The 19,704-nt window shown below is 43.5% G+C and overlaps 1 protein-coding gene across 6 annotated transcripts in view; it reads right to left on the bottom strand.

Annotated features, from left to right (window-relative positions):
* The window catches only part of Frmd4b (FERM domain containing 4B), a 332,373-nt gene that overhangs the window by 56,386 nt on the left and 256,283 nt on the right, over window positions 1-19,704 (bottom strand). For all 6 annotated transcript variants that reach the window (XM_085686778.2, XM_085686781.2, XM_048438441.3 and 3 more), the window contains 2 exons: window positions 9,484-9,540; window positions 8,652-8,674 (listed from right to left, as the gene is read on the bottom strand). In XM_085686778.2, coding sequence (XP_085542904.1) covers window positions 8,652-8,674; window positions 9,484-9,540 — 80 coding nt within the window. The remainder of the gene's footprint in view (window positions 1-8,651; window positions 8,675-9,483; window positions 9,541-19,704) is intronic.

Raw genomic sequence — 19,704 nt, 5'->3', positions numbered from 1 at the left:
TAGGATCTCTCATCCCTGTCTCCACAGAACAATGAAAAGGGAAAATCCAGTGACTGACTTCCAAGAATTCCAACCCTGGGTACTTGCTTCCTTGCTCAGCATGTGTTTATACGAATTTATGTTGGCTTCATATCAACTCAAGGTGTAGGTAGGTGTTGTTTCTAATTTGCTGGTAATAAACTGAGGCTTGAGGTGCACTCCTGTTTCCCCATGTTCTGCCAGTGCAGACTCACACACAACTAAGGGACAGCTTGAGAAAAGACCAAAAGACCAAGCAGCCAGCCTTACAGCTGTTATTTGCACCAACAAGGTTTGGGATTTAGAACTGGCTTTGGGACTGGGGATGAGGCTCAGGTGGTGGAGTGCTTGCCTTGTATCTTAATTAGGGTCTCTGCTGCTATGAAGAGACACCATGATTGTGGCAACTCTTATAAAGGAAAAACATTTCATTAGGGCTAGCTTACAGTTAAAAACTTAGTCCATTATCATCAAGGCAGGAAGCATGGTGGCATGAAGAGAGCCATGGTGCTGGAGAGGAAGCTGGGAGTTCTACATGGGCAGGCAACAGGAAAAAAGAGCAACATGGGGCCTGGCTTGAGCTTCTAAAGCCTCAAAGTCCACCACCAGTGACACACTTCCTCTAACACCTTCTCCAAGAAGGCCACACCTCCTAAGAGTGCCACTCCCTATGGGCCGATGGGGGCTATTCTCATTCAAAGCATCGCACCTATCATACACGAAGTCCGGACTTGGATTCCCTGTACTTTATAAACCTGCTCTAATGATACAGGTCTATTATCAAAGGAGTCTTAAGGAGGAGGGAAGAAGTCATCGCTCTTAGCTACATAGAAAGTTCCAGGCTAGTTTGGGTGCCATGGACCCTGTCTGGGTTCAAAAGTTACGAGTGCTGACTGTTCTTCCAGTGGACCTGGGCTTACTTCCCAGCACCCACACGAAGGCTCACAGTTGTCTGTAATCCAGTTTCGGGGGACGGAGGCACTAGGCACACATGCTGTCTTTCCGGCCTCTGTAGCACCAGTCTAGGCACACTCCTGGTACACAGACATATGTGTAGGCAAAACACTCCTACACATAAAATGAAAGTTTTAATTAGAAAGTACAAAACAAAGTAAAATATTGGATTGGATTTGGTTCCAAGTTCCTTGTTCCTAGTTTTGTGATCTTAGATAAATTAACCTTTATAAGTAAAAGTTCCCAAATTATTATTACTATTTTTTTTTTGAGACAAAAGTTGCACTTTGCAGCCCTGGCTAGCCAGGAATTCACTATGTAGATCAGGCTGGCCTTGAATTGATAGTGATCCCCCTGTCTCTGCCTCTTGAGAACTAGGATTAAGACATGTGCCACCATGCCCCAGCTTTCAAATTCTTTTTAAAAAGAGGCAAGGTAACATGTTCATACTATTCTTGAGAAGGTTGTAATAGATGTTAGGACAACACCAGCTTGTTCTCAGTAAATGTCTGCCTTTGTTTCCCATCACAGTGCTCCAAATAAGACTACCCAACGCTTCATTCTATCATTACATTCAGAGCAGGCTGGGAGGGGAACCCTTATCATTATAGTTGTTCTTATTTTACATTCATGTATTTATTTTGTGTCTTTGGGGGTGTGGGCACACCTGCCAGGGCAAGGGTGTGGAGGTCAGAGGACTACTTGCTGGAATCAGGTCTCTCCTTCCACTATTTGGGTCCCAGGGATTAAGCTCAGGTTACCAGTTTTATGGCAAGTGCCTTTACCGCTGTGTTATTGACCTGGGGATTATTATTGCCATCGAGGAGACTGTTCAGTAAACAATCAAGTTAGAGTTGCCAGAATAGATACTTAGGACAGTCATACTAAAATATTACTTGTTAGTTTAATGACATTCCAATTGAACTTGGCCTTCCAGGTTTCTGTTTGCTGAATCTGGTAACTCTTGGGGTCTGTAATAAACCACGAGGGGGAAGGAAGCTGAAAGTGACTTGGCACTTCTGTTTTGGAAGCAGCCTGAGAATTGGTGGCAGATGAAAGTGTGACCTGGACATTCGTCTTTCCACATCACAGTCACAGACTTGCATTGGTGTCATGCTTTTCCTTTCTCAACCCTCTATCTAAGACTTGTCCCCACACAGGACATCTGCTTCTGTTCTAGAAAGCTCTGTCAGTCAGCGAGACCTACTTTGTCATGGCATTTCCTTCTGTGGCCAAACCTGTAAGGCTGCAGGCTTGACTAGGATCAACTCTCAAATTTTTTTTTTAAGTCTAAAGAATTTTGATTAAGAATGAAAAGGTGATGAGAAATTTTTCTAACCATTATCCAGCTTGCTGAGGACTCTTGTCATGTCTGCTTTGAACTGTCAACTCTTAATAGCTGGCAGGAAAAATAAAATCTGTAGGAATTATTTAGGTTGAAAAGCAAGTTAACATAAAAAATCTGTAAATATTTTAAATAAAAATATTTTAGAGTCGAACGGTGGTAGCTCATACCTTCAATCCCAGCACTCGGGAAACAGAGGCAGGAGGATCTCTGTAAGTTTGAGCAAACACTGTCTCAAAAAACAAAAAAAAAAGGAAGAAAAAAAAGAAAAATATTTTAGCTCTCATTGTATTGATAGAAGCAGGAGGAACCACAGTCAACAGGGTCTTTGGAGAGCTATTTACTTAGTAGTTACAAAAGTTCAGTTTGTAAATGAGGAGGTTTCAGAGACTGGCTGCACATGGAGAATGCTGTTAAAAGGCCTGACCCTTATTCATAAAATCCAGAGCTAGAAAGCGGGTAGGCAGGAGAAGAAGAATCTACACAAGTACTGTTTTCTCCAAAAGCATAAAAAGTCAAAATCTGGAACCTTCCTACTAGAGAAGTCAGTTTGAGAGCCTGGAGGTCTTGCCACTTCTTCCTGCCTCAGGTGACTCCGCCCATCCAGAGCGCACCCACAGGTGGATTAGCTGCGCAGCAGCACAGCTGGTTGCATGGGGTTACCTTACAGCTCCTGCTATGGACTCCATGCTTCCAGAAGCAAACCAAAAGACATGCAAAGACGTCTCGGCAGGAATGCAAGATGCTTTCCTTACCCGGTCACAATCAGCTCCAGGGACGGCTTGCCTCTGTGGGGTATAAGTAGTTCATGTCCACCACTTTCTACTGGTATGGAAGACTGACTGGTCCATGTCTGAGACAGCTACTGTCAACACCATACTGAGCTTCACTCCAGGCTCACATAGCTGTCATGAGTGCCCTGGCCTGGTCCACTCTCCTGGAGAGAATCTCAACAGGTCAAGAGAACAGGATTGATCTATTCGGGCCTTCCATTGTCTTAGCTGCATCTCATCCTTCAGATGTTTAAGGTATTTTGAGATACTGTCCGTTTCTGCCGCAGCAGCCTGCCTCTGTCTCCAAAGTAGTTACATCATCACCAGGTGCCTTTCTGCCATCAGCTACACGCCAAGTGCACCCTTTAAAAGCGCCAGGCACAGCTTGCCCTCTTGTCTGTCATCTCTCTTGCCTCTTGCTCTTCTTTTCTCTTCTTTCCTCTCTTACCTCTTCTTTCCCTCTTGCATCTCTTCCTCCTCTTGTCTGTCTGCCTCTCCCAAGTCCCCACTCTGACCTGGCCTTTTGCTCTTCTGCTCTACCCCTCCCCGCAACAAACCTCTTGCACTAACTCTGTTGTGTGTGGCGTGTTCGCTGAGTGGTATACCTTGACAGGACCCTCCAAAAGGTACCCACTATCACCTTCTTTTTTTATTTATCCTTTTAGATACAGAATACATAAACTATAAAACACAAAGCCCCCATTGTCCCCACAAGTCTGTGGTGAGTGACATGAAGCCTACAGCCCACGGGCAGCATCTTGCTCAGACGTTCAACACTGCTGATGTGGCCCTTCCTGGGGACCCAGTGTCTCTGAGCAGACTGAAAACTTGGAGAAAATATGGGAAATTTGGTTTAATTTTGGTTGCTTGAGCCCTCATATAGTCTGTGCTGGCCTCAAATTCACCATGTAGCCCAGGATGATATCGAACCTCATATCTTCCTACTTCTACCTCCCAGGAATGCACCAGCAGGCCTAGCTTTACTCAGTGCTGGGGTGAGGTAGGGGGTAAGGGGGTGGAGTGAACACAGGGCTTCTCATGTGTTACCAAAGGGCAACATTTCCAGCCCCTTTGTTTAACTTTAACCAAAGACCATGAAGAACGCACGTGAAGAAACACACTCCTGTCTGTGTGTGGATATGCTGAATTTCTTTTTATAAACCATAATGTCTTATTTAAAAGTTTGGGGAGAATATTTACTTTGCATATATGGGTGTTTTGCCTGCACAGATGTCTGTGTACCACATGACAGCAATATCCATGGAAGTCAGAGAGGGTGTTGGATTCCCTGGGACCAGAGTTACAGACTGTTGTTAGCTGGCAGGTGAGTGCTGAGACTAGAACCCAGGTCCTCTGGAAGAGCAGCAAGTGCTCGTAACAACTGAGGCCTCTCTCCAGCCACTATAAGTCGTATTTATTCATTAAAGCCCAGTCCTAGATAAGACAGATGTGTACAATTCTATCAGTTTCAATGACAATTCCCATCTTGACTCTGTTAGTAAATTTGTGTTACAAGTTTGTGTTTTCTTTGAGACTCAAGAAAACCTGTAACACAGTTGACTCATCGGGGACTCCAAAGCTCAGTAAGCGGGGCAGCAATAATGTCATTTTCACAGGGCTGCAAGGAGGGCGGAGGTAACAATAAGGCAGCCACAGCAGCCTGCTAATATTGAGATTACCTACTCAATATTGAGATAAACTTAGTTTCAGACAGGGAAGCTGCCACATCTATCAAGTGATTTCAAACTAAGTGGTTAAATTCCAAAGCTCCCAAGCATCACTAATACCTTCTGACTAATTCGAGCCCTCAATACGGCTCCTGCCTCTGGGAGCTGTCTGGTTGCTGTTGCTTTCCTGAGCCTTGTGGTCACTGCTGTTTACCTCTGAAACCTTAGTTTCTCACTGCATACAAACGCCTTAACCTGGCATCCCCACTGCTTCTCTGCATCACACACCTCAGCTTGCTGCTCTCCCTTCTTTTCCCTCCTGTTCCCCACATTATTCTGCCTCCAAACAGGCTTTGCTCAAACTTTTACTTTAGAATGCCTTTAAAAATAACAAGCCCCACCCTTCTTATTTTGCTTCCTGCCAGGGATCCTTCCGAGTAAGTACTTAAGTTCCTTATCAAAACCAGTAGGAAACCCTGCTCTCACAATGTTCACTGGGAGTGGAGTGGCGACTTCCATTCGCTTTAAATAGCTGACAGCCTGAATTTCTAAGTCGGTCGGACCACTGCAAAGATAACAAGTGCTTTGGTAACACAACACAGGCCAATAGAGAATTCCTGAAAGCTGACCCAGCCAGGCTTTATCACTGAGCCCGCCACAGTGAGTTTGCAAAGGCAAAGGGGTTTTGTTTGGTTTTATTTTTAAGATCCTGAAAGCTGAGTTACCAAGTAACTAAGTGTTAGGATGCTTCGGTTTGTAAGTGGAATATGGGTGACTTCAATTTTCACTTCGCGGTAGGGGTCAGAATAAGGGTATGGTTAACACCGACCTCTAAATGGGAAGGGAACGGACCCAATTTATGGTGGTGTTATAAACATGCACCTATTTCCCATGGGAAAGGAACCTCTCTGGATGCCTGAGAGCAATTAACCAGGTGGGGAAAATGGCTCAGGCATGAATGCCACCAAGCTCGATGACAACGCGTGAGTTGTGAGATCCCCCCCATAAAAAATGGGAAAAAAAAAGTAAAAAGAAATAAAATTTTTAGTCTTAAAAAAACAAACACAAATCATTTCGGTTTCAGGTATAGACAGATGCTCACCATGGCGTTGTTTACAGCAGCTAAAAACCTAGGCAACAGCTCACAGTTGTGATAGGAGAACAGTACCTATGTCCATCAGTTTGATGGATGAACTAGGCAGATATGATGGCAATGCCTACAAGCCCAGCAATGGAGAAGGGGGGGCAGTTGGATCAGAAGGTCAAGGTCATCTATGACTACACAGTGAGTTTCAGGCAGGCTTAGGCCACATGAGACACTGTCTAAAAACAAAAATACAACCAATAAGCATCAGCCAAATCCCAACGGGATATTAAAGCAATGACTACAGGAGCGGCTCTAGGCATCTCATGAATACAAATTCAGCCCTCCTACCCACCTATGGCGTACTCACAATGATTGGAAGTCCCATTTTACACACCAGCCTTAATCAGACTTGGAGAGGTAAGCAATTTTTCTAGATTATACAGACCGTCTATGGCAGAGTCCATTTGCCTATAGTCTTTGCTCTAACTACGATGACATTGGCCAATATTTTATTATCAGGCAATATTATTTTACATTATTAGTTCTATAAAAATGTTTGACAGAACTGGGCGGTGGTGGCTCATGTCTTTAATCCCAGCATTCATTCGGGAGGCAGAGGCAGGCGGATCTCTGTGAATTAGAGGCCAGCCTGGTTGACAAGAGCTAGTTCCCGGACAGGCTCCAAAGCCACAGAGAAACTCTGTCTTGAAAAACAAAAGAAAACAAAACGTTTGGCAGAGGAACATATACTGCCCATTGGGGAGGAGATTAGACAGGGCAGGGGTGGGTGGCAATGGATTCTGCTCCATTGTCACCTTCAGTGACAGCTACTCATCCTTGTTATTGATAATTAGTGCCATCGTAACTTACAGCTCTTCCACACCACTGAGTGCCTCCAGATCCCAACTTATGGGTGAGGAAACTGAGGCTTAAAAAGAATAAATGGCTCATTTGGGGTGACACTGAGTTTGTGCAAGACTCAGTTCCGTGTTCTCTCTACTACTTGGCAGAGGTGGACACTTTTAGGGACAGTGTGTGTGACATATCTTCAGCCTAAGGCTCCTCAAGAAAACTGCTAGAACCCACTTGGACGTAAAGAAGGACTGGGTAAGACTTGGCTGGAGCTAAGTCAGCAAGAGCAAACTGTGCCATCTAGAGCTGCAAGGGCTACAGTCCTCCAGGCGAGTTCCTAGCAGCCTCCCTCTCCGTCAGGTTCTGGGCTCTCCCGAAGGAAAGTTGGTGAAGCCAGTCTTCCCCTTTTTAGGTCCCTGAACATATTATTACAGCTTTCATGGACCCGCCTTTCTTCCAAAACTCTTCTCAGATGTACCCATGAGACCACATAGAATTTTGACGAAGATTAAGCGGACAGTAACCACTGGACCAGCTGAGGTGTAGCCAGGGCTGAGTGCTGTGGACACTGTCCCAGCTACCTTCGTGTGTTAATTCGTAGCAGTCCCATAGGCTAGGCTGCCTTTCACCGGTGACAAAACTGAGCTCAGGCTGTCTGACACCTGCACAGACCTCACAAGAGTGAGGGAGGGACAGTGAGCAATCCACATGACAGAGCCTGAAGCCATCATAAACTGACTTCAGAACTGCCCTACTCAACCACAGATTTTACGGACACACAAAATCATATGCACATATGTGCATGTATATTGATGAAAGCAGAAGAAATTGAGAAGGTGAATGGGATTAGAAGTAGGGGGATAAAGACAAGATGGTGGGGACAACAGCAAAGCCTAATTTCCTGCTGTGAAACGCCATGGACTCAGTCCTGATGTCTAATGAATATACAACAATAGACACACAAACATACACTCACATATACACATACGTCCACACGCACCAAATGCTCTCGAGGAGACGTAGTGGTGAGTAACTGAAAGACAGGGTGTTAGGTGGACACCCCTCCTCTGTCCCTCTGGATGGGCAGGGTGAGGAGAGTGGATTATTCCTCAAGGACAGGGAGTCATCAAGCTTGGCAGGCATTATTTTATTAGTCCGTTACCGAGCACATCATTCAAGGACTTGGCTGGGAATGAGCTCTAGGCGATCTGTAAATAATCGCTGGGTGAAGTTTACAGAAGTGGAACGCAAGCATGGCAGAGGCCAGGCCTTCAATGGGTCATTGACCCGGGCACTGTTTCCCATCAGAGGCCTCCCCTCCAGCTTTGACAATTCCCCCTTTTCTACCTAGGACCCCAGCGTCGAAGGGGCAGCATGGGTGAGGGTGAATTCACCACACACACACACACACACACACACACACACACCACTCTCTGGTTATGTGGCCAGTGAGGAACTCAGCCCCGGTGTCTGTGCAACAACAATACAACTGCTGGGTCAACTGGTTTCAGGGTGAGGCCCCTTCAGGGCAGCTGCAAAAGAGCCCCTATTAATCCCTTAACTAAGCAGCTGACAATCTTAATCTGTTTCTGAATACGTTAGGACCCCTTACACACAGCGTCATTATATGATTAAAATGAAAAAAAAAAAAACAGCACAAGTTAGCAAAAGCTTTTCATAGATTTCTTCATTCCAATAACCAATGTGGTCCAAACTAGAACTTTGGAGGGCTTCTGGTTATAATTTCCTGTCACTCTGCCCTTAAACATTGTGAGAAAGTTTCATTCTTAGAGTCATTCACCCAAAGAACACGTCTCAATGTGAAGGAAGAGGCCATCTGAACCCCGGCCTCAATGCGCTTTCTTTTGATTTTGCATCCATTATTATTTAAAGCAGCTCCTTCCACAACTGGGAAACCTCATTCTACATAGGAACGTCAGAAAAGGAATCATTACCTGGTATAGTCTCCCTTGCTTTCCTGAAATAAAAATAAAGACATGATCAATATGCATTTATGCTAAGCCCGATGAGTGATTTATTCTTGGTTATTTTCCCTCTCACAGACTCCAGGGCTTCCTGTTAAGAAAGGCACCTAAGGAGCACTATCCACACGGTCACTATTGTTAAGAAAATACAAGTATACGTGAGCTGTGTCTTACCATTAACAGAAGTGTCTAATATGTATATATATTCTCCATATGTATATATACGTGAAGAGACACAGATGTCATTTCTCTGCTGCATTGCTAAGGTCACAGGACAGATACGTCTGCCTCACAGTGCCATGCTTTTCAGATGGGATGCACTTTTTAGACTATGACCCAGGTAAATCAACACACATTATTTGCTTTCTCTTTACTTTTTAAACAAGAACAGGAACTGACTTAGCTCCTCAGCCACCAGTGCCTTTAAGAATTAAAGGGCCCTTTACGCAGCCTCAGGAACACGTGTACAAAAGTTACTAAATTTCAATGAAAATTACAGCTGCTCTAACAACTGCTGTCTCCCGAGTTCTAGTAACTGAGTCCTTTTCCAGGAATGCGGGCTGAACTCTCTTCCCTGGGTGCAGGCTAAACTTGGTCATGTCGTCCAGAAACACTGTCGCACGCTAGCTCATGCAAAAGACATGAAGCAGAATTCAGCAGGTCCCCGTTTTCACTGACAAACCACCGACTGGTTTGAAAGTCCATCGGGATCCGACCTGGCAGAAGTTTCAGAGCTGCAGGCAGTTAGCAAGAAACCAAGAAACCAAAGGGAGCTGGTTAGAAGCAGGGAGCGAATTCTTACCTGCAAAACCAGGGCTGCCAACTTGAAGATGGTCTCGCTGTCTACTTCAATCTGCCCCTGCGGGTGGAAGAGGAGAACGTCACTGAATACGACTGTCTAGCCTGGGCTGGAACAAATGGCCGTGGAGTCGAAGAAGCTGTCACAGCTTGGCACCTCCAGTTTACGATCAAATGCAGAACATACCATTGCGAGGGAGGGGGGTGAGCAGAGAGACCTCAAGGAGGGCTAGGGAGAACCTGTGTGTGAGCCTGCCCCCCTCTCTCTCTCTCTCTCTCTCTCTCTCTCTTTCTCTCTCTCTCTCTGTGTGTGTGTGTGTGTGTGTGTGTGTTCACTGAGTAGGGAAATTTTGCTTAGAAAACACAAATAACTTGCAGGTAAAACATTTAGGCAATCATTAAGTAGAAACATTTGAGTAATTTTTTTTTAATCTCTGCAAATTCATTTTTAAGCTCCACAGGTTTTTCTGTATTAACAGTATCATTATTGGTGGGTTTTCCTGAGCTGACGCCCCCTCTCCATGTCACAGCATGGTTACTTCAGTACACACAGGATGCAAACATGATTAAGGCATAATCTCACTTCACTGTCAGTTACATACGACTGAGTCAGTATTTGTTTCCCCCCTCGCTAAAATGAGAAATCTTAAAGTGCAGTCGATGTGGAGAAGTCTAAAATTCTGTGACTCTGAAAGTCCGATGAATTCAAATTTGACATTTTTCCATTCTTTTATTTCTTCGTCCTTTAAGGTCCCAGGGGAAACTGGGGTTCTGGGGCTTGATTAACAAGAATGTTTTTGTTAGGAGTCACATTTAAGTGTGGGTGAACAAATAGTCCACACACGTGTAAGTGGCAATATTGTACCGTGTACTCTTACAGTAGTAAGATGTGACTTCAGATTTAAAGTTGTGGTTATATGAGCTTGTAAAGATTAGTACATACAGAAATGATACATCCAAGCTCTTCCTTCCATTAGCTACAGGGTCCTTAGCACTCCAAAGTGCAGGCTTTAAAGGCCTAGGAATTACCTGATGCTCCTTCTTCCCTTTTATCTGTTGAACCTGAACATTTGTGAGTTATCCCACGTCTGTCACCGGGAGTCACCAAATAGTTTGAAGCCAGTGTACAATAGGAGGTTTACAGGGGACACTGTACTCGGCGAGGGTTTCTGGAAAGATCAAGAGTGTCTCTTAGCCCGAACTTGCTTAGAGTTCTCAAACAAAACAAAAACTAAGTTCTTATAGAATGAATCGACAAGGGAAAGCAGAACCGATGAGATGGATCAGGAGGTAAGAGAGCAAGCCTGGTGACGTGAGATCCCTCCCGGAGCTCGTGACGTCAAGGAGAGAATCAGCTCCTGACCCTTCCCCGCCACCCCAATTAAAACACTAAAGACAAAGCAAAGAAGAGAAAAAAAAGGAAAAACCCCAGGGTGTTAAACTTGCAGTGATAATTGTTGTTTCCCTTATATTAGAAAATGAAAGCAACTTAATTCACCCAGCTGGACCCTCCCTTCGGAAACCTAAGGCAGAAGATCTGCTTCAAAGGTTTGTTTCAGGAGCTCACAGACCGCAAGCCTTGGAATTCAAAGCTCGCCTACAATCTCTAGAACTGATTATAAAATCAAAGGGAAGCCAGGCTGAGCTCAGGAATCAATGGCTCTCTGTCTTCCCAGCAAGACTCTGGCTTTTCTAATCTGCGAGATGCTGAGTGGTTGATCCACCAGGTGAGGTGGGTGTTGATTAGATTACGTTTTAGGAAGGTCAAATTCCTTACATTTAGACACAAAGAATCCCCTGGAGAAGGAGCGGAGGTGTTGAGAGGACAACAACAAGAACCCCTGAGCTTGAAAATAGGCCAGAACTCCCATCCTAGGGAGAAGAAAAGGTGTATTGCTTGGAGTAATATAAAAACCAAAGGTGAATAAAATAAATTGAAAAGTCCTGCCGGGAATCTCTGGATTCCCACAGACTCCGTTTGCCTCATCAAAACCTTAGATGAGTCATTCAAGAAACATTCTAGACACCACCTTTTCGATTTAGCAAATGGAAGTTCAGCAGACAGATAAAAAAAAGATACCTGAAGCAGATATCCCTTAGGGAGCTGCCAAATAATCCCCCGCCTTGGAAGGGTCGTTAAATATTAAAAACGCTGAAAGGAGGAACTAAAACAGGGAGAGTACCAGGCTCAGATGGCACCACACACACGGGCTGCCAACACCAGCTCACCCATGGCCTCTCTTAGCTAAGTAGCCCAAACCCGATTTTGGCGAGGAACTGGAAGGAGGGGTGAAGAACTGTCTCAAACATGGTTCCAGCTAGGGAAGAAAACACACAGTTTGGCAAGAGCCTCACTTTGTTGTATAATTCTCGTTCTATACCTCACCTTACGTATAAGCTGTACGTATAACATATCCATATACTTGTTCTTGATATCCAAGGCAAACCGTTCTGAGCCCTAATACCGATCATGGTCACTTGACAAATTCATGGAGTTCATTAAACAATGCATCCATCAAGAGCAACCCATTTGTCCGGTTCTCAGCACTTTTATTTGACAAAAGTCAATTAAGACTGAAGTATAACACTGTTTTAAAACTGTAGACTGCCCAGGGCAGAGGAGTTTTTTTTTTTTTTTTTTTCTCCAACCATGGCAACAGAGGTAATCGGATACAGGGCAAGCTAACACTTGAGAGAGGGAGCTCGAAGATGAAGACATCCTTCAGTGGGTTTCCATGACTGCCAGCAACAAACAAGGAGCCAGCAACGGGAGCCCGATGATGGGGCTGAACCTGGGAAGGTAAGCGGAGACGGTGTCCGGCTGCTTCCTGGACCTGCAGTAGCAGTTCAACCACCAGGTCACCGTCCACCCTGCACCTCTCACTGTGCCAATGAGGTGAATTCTAGGTCTCCAATTAAGGGGACTGGAGAAATAAAAAGTCCTCGACCAGAAAGGGAACTGAGTGAAGCAGGATCCCAGTCAGCACTGAAGATGAAGGAGATGGCTTGTAGCAGCCAGTCTCCTTGTATGTTGAGGCTCCGGACTTCCTGTCCTGTGTTCTTCCCATTCTACTCCGCACAACTAGCCTAGAATTTCATGACCAAATCTCTCACCCAGCAATCTTCTAAAGGTAAAAAGTGGGTTCAGGCAAGACCGGAAAATGACTCAGAATGTCACCGCCGTTGACAATGGAACTATGTTATCAGCAAGCACCCTTTCTATAGCAGAATAGGAAGTCAATTCTGAGAACTCATTCTGCTCTTCCTAGATGGACGTTGCATTTCATGGAAACATAGTCTACACTATCACATTCTGTTGTGAACTGACAAACTGTGGGGAGAGGTCATTCTGCTTCCCAAGCTTTTGCTAATTATGTATTAAGGATAAGTTTATATTTGTTTTTGTTTTTTTTTTTAAAAAAGAAAGTTTTAAAGATCAACAAAAAATGTGCAAGAGGCTGAGGCTGCTGCTAGTGGCGGAGCGTTGGCCTAGCACGCACGAGGCCTGGGTTTTAACTTTAGTGTGTCAAATAAATAAGAAAATAAATACCAAAATGAGGGAGAAAATTACTGTTTTAAATTATTACAATACTAACAGATCTGGGAAATCATAAATTTTGTTGTTGATGGTCTTGTATCTATGGTTCTGGGTCTGAGACTTGAGCCTTACGTACACTAGGAGAGTGCTCTACCACTGAACTGCATGTCTTTCACGGTAATCTTCAATAGATGAAACAGGATAGGATAAGCACAGCCTTTCAGGGATGATGGGAATATTATCTCTTCATATATCACTCATCAATTACAAAAGGGGAAATGGAGAGTCGCCTTCATAGAGAACCAAATAGATCATATCTCAACCCAATGACAAGGAAACCAACATCAGAACAGAAAGATAGCATGTGCTTTCTGATGCTGTCACTCTCACACACACACACACACACACACATACACACACACTCACACACACACACACACACAAACACACATGCCGTGCCAGTAAGTGTAAGCATTTTACAATGGCAACCCAAGGGTTAGAAGTTCCCAGCTATAGTAATAGCTGATTTCTCGGAGGTAAACCATTCCTATCATGGCCTATTTATTGCAAGTGAGCAATATAGCATCACAGAATTTGAAGTTAAAAAGCTATGTGAGAACTGGCTCTCAGGAGCTAATCCAGGCAGTTTCCAAATAAATCACACTTTTACCCCAGCACTCAGGAGGCAGAGAAGGGCAGATCTTTATGAATTTGAGGCCAGCTTAATCTACATAGTGATTTCCCAGACAGGCTTGGCTATGTAGAGAGAGACCCCGTCTCAAAAGATAAACAAACAAACAAACACAAATCATTAGATTTAATACTGAGAAATCGTTCATGAAGCATAAGTAAACTGAGGGTTATCCTAGAAAACATACTGCCTACATTAATGACCCTACACTGAATGTCCGAATGATGGAAGCCATCATTCACTGAATGAAGTGTGTTATCCTGGATCAAGGGGGAAGGAGAAGTAGGTGGAATGATGAAGTATAAACTAGGCAACTGTATGGGTCCAATGTTAAATGTTCTATGTTGGATTACAGTAACGTAACTACTGTCCCTGACCTTTAGAAATACACACTGGCATTCTGAGAGGTTAAATGCTATTATTTGTAGCTCACTCATGAGTGGCTCAATTAAAAACTATATACAGGGCACAGAGAAAGTGTAAGCATAGATGTTGTACACCATTAAAAACTGATCTGGTTTGGTAAACATATATTTTATGCTTTGTATTGTTCTTCCAGCTCTTTTATAAATTTGAAATTATCTCATAGTAAAGTTTTAGAGTTTGTTTAAAAGAACAAGAATATCCCATTTTCTATACAAAGAACTCAAGAAATTGGTCACCAAAAGAACACATAATCCAATGAAAAAAAATGGAGTACAGACCTAAACAGAGAACTCTCAACAGAGGAATCTAAAATGGCTGAAAGACACTTAAGGAAATGTTCAACATCCTTAGTCGTCAGAGAAATGCAAATCAAAACAACTCTGAGATCCCATCTTACACCTGTAAGAATGACCAAGATCAAAAACACTGATGACAACTTATGCTCGAGAGGTTGTGGGGTAAAGGGAACACTCCTGAATTTCTGGGGGGGGGGGGGAGTGCAAGCTGGTACAGCCCATTTGGATGTCAGTGTGGCTATTTCTCAGGAAATTTGAAAACAACCTTCCTCAAGACCCAGCAATACCCCTTTTGGGTATATATCTAAAAGATGCTCAACTGTGCCACAAGGACATGTGCTCTCAACTATGTTCATAGCAGCATTGTTTGTCATGGCCAGAACCTGGAAACAACCTAAATGCCCCTCAACCAAAGAATGGATAAGGAAAATGTGGTACATTTACACAATGGAGTACTACACAGCAGAAAAAAAGATCGACATCTTGAGTTTTGCAGGAAAATAGATGGAGCTAGAAAACATTATTGTGAGTGAGGTAACCCAGACACAAAAAGACAATTATCACATGTACTCACTCATAGGTGGTTTTTAAACATAAAGGAAAGAAAACTAGCCTACAAACCACAATCCCAGAGAACTTAGACAACAATGAGGACACTAAGAGAGACTTACATAGATCCAATCTACATGGGAAGTAGAAAGTAGAAAAAGACAAGATCTCCTGAGTAAAGTGGGAGCATGGGGACCTTGAGGGAGGGCTGAAGTGGGTAAGGGAGAGGCAGAGAGGGAAGCAGAGAAAAATGTAGAACTCAATAAAAATCAATTAAAAAATTAAAAAAAAGAATATCCCATTTTCCTGGACTGTAGATATCCTTCTGTCCTGCCTGAAAGTAATTCTCCTTTGGAAATTACTTCTCTCTCTTTTGGCTGTACTGGAAATGTAGTCATCATTGTTAGGGACAAGTGATGGAAGTTGGTCCAGATACCTTTTCAGGGCTTTTCCAAATTAGAACGAAGGGAAGGAAGTTTTCTGTCACTAGAGACAAAGCTGGGAAGATATAACCCAGATGGGATGAATGACTACACACAGAAAGAGTCTTCTTGACAGGCACTCAGCTATTTCCACTGCTGAGTAAGCTGGCTTCCCAGTCTGGTTGGAACTCAGACATCGCTAGCAATGATGACGCAGATGCTGGGTAGATGCTGTCAGTGTGCTTTGCCCCTAGACAGCAAACTTCAGTGAACAGATGTGACAAAGACACAAACAAATACATACATGTAACATGAGGGCCAGCTTGTTGGGGTATCTGTTCCCGCCCGGTACCCCACAACCGGCAAGTCCCAGAGAAAATCAACCACACAGAGAACTCTATAAGTTATAAAGCTGATTGGTTCATTAGGTCAGGCTACTTATTAGTTCTTATGACTTATCTTAACCCATTATTCTGATCTATGTTAGCCACACGGGCTCAGTGCCTTTCTCAGTGTGACAGCTTACATGTTGCCTCTTCGGTGGTCTGCGCAGGAGTGGCGGAGGGAGCTTCTGCTTCCAGAATACTCCCAGTCTCTTTGCTTCACCCCTACTTCCTGTCTGGCTTTCCCGCCTATACTGCCTGCCTGGCCAATCAGCGTTTTATTAAAATATGATTGACAGAATACAGACAATTCTCCCACACCACATACACACTGCTCCCTGGAGATTTCCCAGTTTCCCCTGAAAACACATGAGCACAGAGAAATCTGCCAACTCAGAGATGAGCGTGCCGCTATCCACAAAGAAGGCTGGTGGGATAGCCATGCTCTATGTCTTTGCAGGATGATTCTCTGTAGGCAATGTGCTAGTTTAACTTTCTAGAGATGACTATGCTTATAGCAGGTCAGGCCATCTGCTACCACGTCTGCCTACATCCTCTGCATATATGAGTCAATACTTTTCTCCTTGTGATAAATCACCCATTCGCTCTTCTAGACCACAGCATCCTAAACTGTCAGCTGTTCACTGTCGTATGGGGATGCATAATTGAAAATGGGGGTGATGAAAAATTTGGCAATGGTGGAAAGTTTCTGAATGCACAATGACTGAAACGTCATCCAAACTCAAGTGTGTAATGAATTTGAGGTATTTATGTCAGTGCTGGCCTGCACTGAGTCACAGGACCATAGGATTTGACTGAGGCCTTGGGTCTACACAACACAAACCATATGATACCAATGAACACTGAAACACTACAGTTGAGAACAGAAATGACTGGATAGTATAAACTACAGGGTATTACTAACTATGCCAAATTTTCTGCTCTTATACAAATGTAAATTGCTTGAAAGCAAAGACTTCTAATATTTCTCTAGCATCATTCTTGAGGGTGTAATTATCAAATAGGTATATATATATATATGAATTACATTGTCTATGAAATATTGTTTTAAAAATTGATCATGGATGAGGGCTGGAATGAGCCAGAGGATGGGAAGGAGTGCTGTGAACTCTGTGTTCTTGACATGACATTGTTATGGGAATCTTCCTGAATTAAATGCTCTGACACCAAGGATTGATTTGGGATTCCCCTCTGTATGCTGTGAATATGTTTTATTACCATTGGTTAATAAAGAAGCTGCTCTGGCCAATGCAGGATAGAATATAACCAGACTGGAAGAGACATATAAAGAGAGTAGATGGAGTCAGAAAGACACCATGTAGCTGCTGAATGAGGCAGATGCTATGTAGCTGCCCAAGAAGCAAAAGGTAACAAACCACAAACCTCGTGGTAAAATATAACATAATAGAAATGAGTTAACTTAAGATATAAGAGCTAGCTAGAAACGTGCCTAAGCTATTGGCCAAGCAGTGTTGTAATTAATTTGGTTTCCGTGTGATTATTCAGATCTGGGCAGTAGAAAACAAACAAGCAGTCTCTGTCTACAAATGACAGTGGGAGAGAAGAGATGGCACTTGTGGAGCCAGGGCAACTCTTGAAAAGTTTCAATGTCAGGTGCAGTTTGCATTCTCATTTTGTATTCTAAAACCACAACGCAGACTGGGAAAGCAAGCAAGAGCTTACAGAAGGGTATACGGCAGTCAGCAGGTGGTTAAGGGCAATGACCCATTGTTTCAGCTATTCCTCCAGGTCACTCTGTTCCAGGTAGCAAGTGAAGTCATGCTTGGCAAATAGGTGGTACAAGCAGTGCTTTAAGTAAATCTCTAAATAAATCAATAAATCAGTATCTGATAATTGGTCTTGTCTGCTTTTCTCTACCAGCGTGACCATTGCAGTCATGAGCTCAAAAAGGTGTGGGTACCTGCAGAAGGCTTACACAAGATCAAGTCAACAGGGTCAGTCCACATCCCAGCAGGCATTACTAATTAGAGTCGTGACTTACAAAAGCAAAGATGAAAACAAACACAAGAACAACAGCAAAAAATGAGAGGATGCTGTGGTGGTTTGCAAGAGAATGTCCCCATAGGTTAGTATTTGAATGTTCCATTTCCCATTGGTGGACTGTTTAGGAAGGATTAGGAGGTGTGACCTTGTTGAAGAGGTATGTCACGTGATGGACTTTCAGGTTTCAAAAGTCCAATCCAAGACCAGTCTCTCTCTGCCTCCTGCTTGTGAATAACATGTAAGCTCTCAGCTATTGCTCCAGAACCTGCCTGCTTGCCTGCTGCCATACAACCCACCATTATGGCCATGGACTAGCCCTCTGAAACTGTGAGCAAGCTTCCAACTAAATGCTTCATTTTCTAAGTTGCCTGGGTCATGGTGTTTCCTCACCGCAAGAGAACAGTGACTAAGAAAGATATGACTGTAGGAAAGGGTCCTGTTGGGGGAGCATCCAGAAAAAGTAAGGGGGGGGAAGTGGGGGAGACAGGATCAAGAGACATTGTATACATTAAGAAATTGTCAAAGAATAACTAAAGGCTGTTTAAAACTTGACTTTTGAGAACCAAGCACTATGTCAAAGCTATAGTCCCAGCCCTGGAAGTGGAAGCAAGAGACTCAGGAATTCAAGACCATCCTAGGCTACATAGCAGGTTTGGGACTGGTCTGCTAGCCTGAGCTAAAGGCCTCATCTGGAAATAGAAAAGGAAAGGAGAGAAAAGGGGCAAGCAAGCTGGCTGTGAGTAACGGCACCTGCCACCAAGCCTGACACCCAAGTTTCTTCTGTGAGAACCGCATGGCGGAAGGAGAGAATGCCACAGTCACTGGACGTGTGCAACACACAGACGACAACACACACACACACACACACACACACACACACACACACGATTTTTTAAAAGAGAAAAGAAACACTGTAAAAATTGCTGCTTGAGTTACTGATCTGAGTTGCATTTATTTAAAAAAAAAATCTTTCAATGAAATTTGGTTTGGGATTAGGTGAGAAAGTCCAACAGTTTCCAAATTGACCTAAGCATATTCCTGTCATTTTGTCCAGCAAATTCATACAAAGCCCCATTCTTAGCCCTTGGGGTCACAAAATCAAAGTATCAGTCATCAGGGCCAAATAGTCAGCCAAGATTTAATTTTTTCATGTAAAATGAACAAATATATTCATCTTATTAGTATGAAAATTTGCTTTCATTTTTAAAAAATGGTAAAAATTACTTGTAATTCCAAAGAATTGCTTTAAAATAAAGTATGTTAATGTGTGATGTGTGAAGTTATTTTATATACCCTGAGTCAAGTAAAAATTTGTTGGGCTAAAAGGTGTCATGATAGAAAAACTTTAGGAGCTCTGCTTTAGATAGTAAACATGGAGCAACTGACGCTAAGTCTACTTACTGGACATGGGCTACGTCCTTCTCCCTGGCTGTGACAACTAAAGTTGTCGCTAGACACTGCCAGATGTCCCCTAGGGGACAAGACTGGCCCTAGTGAAGAACTGTTGCTTCGAGTTTCCAGTGTTTTATTCTTCAGCTAATCCAGAGTCACCAGAAACCTACATAATTGAGCCCCGAGGGTTATCCCAGATAAAACAACTTCTAGGGGAACTACGGTTTGGCATTACTCCACTGGCTTCAGCTGAAATACGATGCAGGAACACTCAGAAGTCATTATTTTAATAACCCCAGGTGGTTATTGAGGACATCGTGGATTACATCATATAATAGCCCTTTATGAGGACCCATGGGAGAAGTTTCTGAGCCTTAGTACCCAGGTTGACTATGTTCCTTCCTGCTTGGCTTAAATCTTAATGGTCACGGTGCACACTGGCTGGAATACTATCTGGCTTTGGCTCTTAAAAAAATGACTAAATTCATATTTGTGAACTGACT

This window comes from Myodes glareolus, chromosome 3 (genome assembly GCF_982192425.1).
Source record: "Myodes glareolus chromosome 3, mMyoGla1.1, whole genome shotgun sequence".
Classification (NCBI taxonomy): Eukaryota; Metazoa; Chordata; class Mammalia; order Rodentia; family Cricetidae; genus Myodes; species Myodes glareolus.
The sequence above is the reverse complement of the archived record's forward strand: the minus strand, read 5'-3'. Positions and strand labels throughout refer to the sequence as shown.